Here is a 3125-nt window from a genome sequence, read left to right on the forward strand (position 1 = left end):
CTCTGTTTTGTAAAGCAAACCTCTCTAAACGAGCCGTTATAAGCTAGTCGTTGTTGTTGTTTTTTTCAGTTGTTTTTGATCCTGTGTCGACAAACTGTAACTAGTAAACAGTTACGCAACCCCTAGGGTAGGTGTAAATATATAGTAAACACTTAGTAATTACTAGCTCTACGTGATTCCTAGTAAAACTGGTGCAACCCATTTTAATTTAGTAATGACTAAATCTTGATTTAGTAAACACTTACACATTTACTAAGGTTAGTAAACACTTAGTGAGAGGTGGTGCAACCGGCCCCTGATCTTTAAGTGAACCTCTGTGTTTTGGGCTGCTCTGGGTGGTTTATGATGTTTATACTGAATTACAAAAGAGCAAAATCAAATTTTCCTCAATATTAATAAACATGAAAATCTCATTCTCCACTCTGACTTTAAAACCTTGTGCGTCAAACTAAACATCAGCAGAATAAACTTCCCCTGAGAGATCAGATCAGTGACTGATGTTTTATTGTTCTCCAAGTGTGCATGTGTGTGTGTGTGTGTGTGTGTATGTGTGTGTGTGGGTGCGCCTGACCTGATCAGCAAGAGATGTACTGAGCATGCTCATTAGCTCCCTCTCTGCCGTCAGCCGCCACATCTGCTCCCAGCCGATTCGCCGCAGTCGCTCCAGGTAGAGGAGGATGACGCCTGTAAGAAAAGCACAGGAGGTGAATTTCAGGTACAGAATCCTTTTTAATAAATAATATGGGCATGAATGTAATTTTTTTTTAAATCGTTATTACTTTTGGATCTCTTACCTGTATTGAAGCCTCGTCCCAGTGCAGGCCACGGTTTGTGGTTCTTCCACAGGTTCCCCAGGTACCAGTCACTCTGGTTCTCCACCAGGCCAATCACTTGCTTATCTGCACAGCAAACGACAGGGTATCAGATCAGAATCAGTCCAGATGTTGTTTGCTTTTATAGTTGTTTTCATTGTAAAAATGCCCTGTCATGTTATGGCGTGACCTGTTTGACAGATCAGCACGTTCTACAACTGTGAGAATGGTTCCCTTCTCTTTAAAAGCCTAGCTGTCACAGTTTCAAGTTCCCCACATGGAAAGAACCTATAGGTTTTAATGTAGGTTTGAATATGTGACATACATAAAATTGGCCGTTTTCATATATGCATGTATGTTATATATATGGTGCATATATGCATTTATACCATGGTCTGGGTGAATCCTCGATTCTGATTGGCTGCGGGGTGTCCATTAAGTAAGGGATAATGCCCGACGAGGTGTCCATTATCAGAAATTAATGGAGGACGCGGAGGCGTGAACCGTCCGACGCGAAGTGGAGGACGGTTGCTTCCGCGAAGTCCATTAATCTCTGATAATCGGACACCTCGAAGGGCATTATCCCGCTTATACCATGGTCACTTATGAGATAAATACATATTAAATCAATTACTTGTAATTGAATGTTGTTTTTACCGTTAAAATGTTGTTTTTACCGTTAAAATCATACGTCTTTAAGCGGCTGAGCCGAGCGGACTATTTAATAAACTCGTCAAAAAAAAAGAAAAAAAGAGGGACCCGCTGTGACCGCAGCGTAACGTTACAGCCAGTGACTCTGCCACAGCCTGATAGTTGATCAGTGAAGGGAGGTGAGGTGACGGCTTAAATGTTACGTGACACAAAGTTTTTCAGAGGTCCAGTGCACTTCTTACCGCTGGTGTGTTTACAGACTCCAGTGCCGTGATGCGCTGAAAAAAAGTTGTTTTGGTCCGAGTGTCCGTTGCCGTGGTTACTAACAAGCGTTTGAGCCAGCGCAGTAATATTTAGAACGTAATCAGGCTATTTTACCGGAACATCTTTATGGGTGTCCATTATCACTTTTTAATGGACACCCAGCAGCCAATCAGAATCGAGGATTCACCCAGACCATGGTATAAAAAGTGATAATGGACACCCATAAAGATGTTCCGGTCAAATTGCCTGATTACGTTCTAAATATTACTGCGCTGGCTCAAACGCTTGTTAGTAACCACGGCAACGGACACTCGGACCACAACAACTTTTTTTCAGCGCATCATCGCACTGGAGTCTGTAAACACACAAGCGGTAAGAAGTGCACTGGCCCTCTGAAAAACTTTGTGTCACGTAACATTTAAGCCGTCACCTCACCTCCCTTCATTGATCAGCTATCAGGCAGTGGCAGAGTCACTGGCTGTAGTTATGCTGCGGTCACAGCGGGTCCTCTTTTTTTCTTTTATCGCCGACGAGAGTTATTAAATAGTCCGCTCAGCCGCTTATTGTTAAACGTATGATTTTAACGGTAAAAACAACATTAAATCATGAGTGAATGATTTAATATGTATTTTTCTCGTAAGTGACCATGGTATAAGCGGGATAATGCCCTTCGAGGTGTCCGATTATCAGAAATTAATGGACTTCGCGGAAGCAACCCTCGTCGGGCATTATCCCTTACATATATGCACCATATAAAAAAAAAAAAATATATATATATATATATATATATGAAAACGGCCAATTTTATGTATGTCATATATTCAAACTTATATTAAAACCTATAGGTTCTTTCCGTGTGGGTCTCCTCCATGCAGCCTCTTCACATCTCAGAGTCTCACCTGTGAACTTCCTGAAGATGCCCCAGAGCTCGGCGATGTCAGTGGCGAAGGTGATGTCCGTGTCCAGGACGATGACCTTTGTCAGGTCGGAGGGCAGGGCTTTGGTTAGCGTCAGCTTCATCAAGCCATAAATACCTGAGTAGTGCTTGTTGGGAATCCACGACACCTCGGACTGCAACCACAAACAGGGAGTCAGGTTTTAAACAGGTGAGCTGTCACCGCAGCGATCGGTGGATCCACCATTGTTCATTGTACATGTGCAGTGTTGTGTACGTGGGATAACACAAAGACACATTCAGCAGATTTTGGCAAAGACTCAATACGTTTTTTAAACTGCAAATAATGTCTTTTAATTAATTCTCTTGATTCAGAGTAATTGGATCTGCATAAGTGCATCATCTGCAAATATAATCGGCTTAAAGTCTCGGCTGTTTTCCTCCGGTTTAATGTGAGTTAATGGAAACTGGAAGGGGGGAGAGAGAGAGAGAGAGAGAGAGAG

General features: G+C 42.4%; 1 protein-coding gene across 1 annotated transcript; it reads right to left on the bottom strand.

Annotated features, from left to right (window-relative positions):
* Positions 1-487: 487 nt before the first annotated feature.
* LOC146960754 (xylosyl- and glucuronyltransferase LARGE2s-like) lies at positions 488-2844 on the bottom strand. The gene is made up of 3 exons (XM_085772089.1): positions 2627-2844; positions 795-899; positions 488-684 (listed from the first exon to the last, which is right to left on the bottom strand). Exons 1-3 carry the CDS (start codon positions 2745-2747, stop codon positions 503-505), a joined length of 408 nt encoding a protein of 135 aa, XP_085628215.1. The 5' UTR covers positions 2748-2844; the 3' UTR covers positions 488-502.
* Positions 2845-3125: the final 281 nt, after the last annotated feature.

This window comes from Trachurus japonicus, unplaced genomic scaffold (genome assembly GCF_045865225.1).
Source record: "Trachurus japonicus isolate A0001 unplaced genomic scaffold, Traja_1.0 AP030033.1".
Classification (NCBI taxonomy): Eukaryota; Metazoa; Chordata; class Actinopteri; order Carangiformes; family Carangidae; genus Trachurus; species Trachurus japonicus.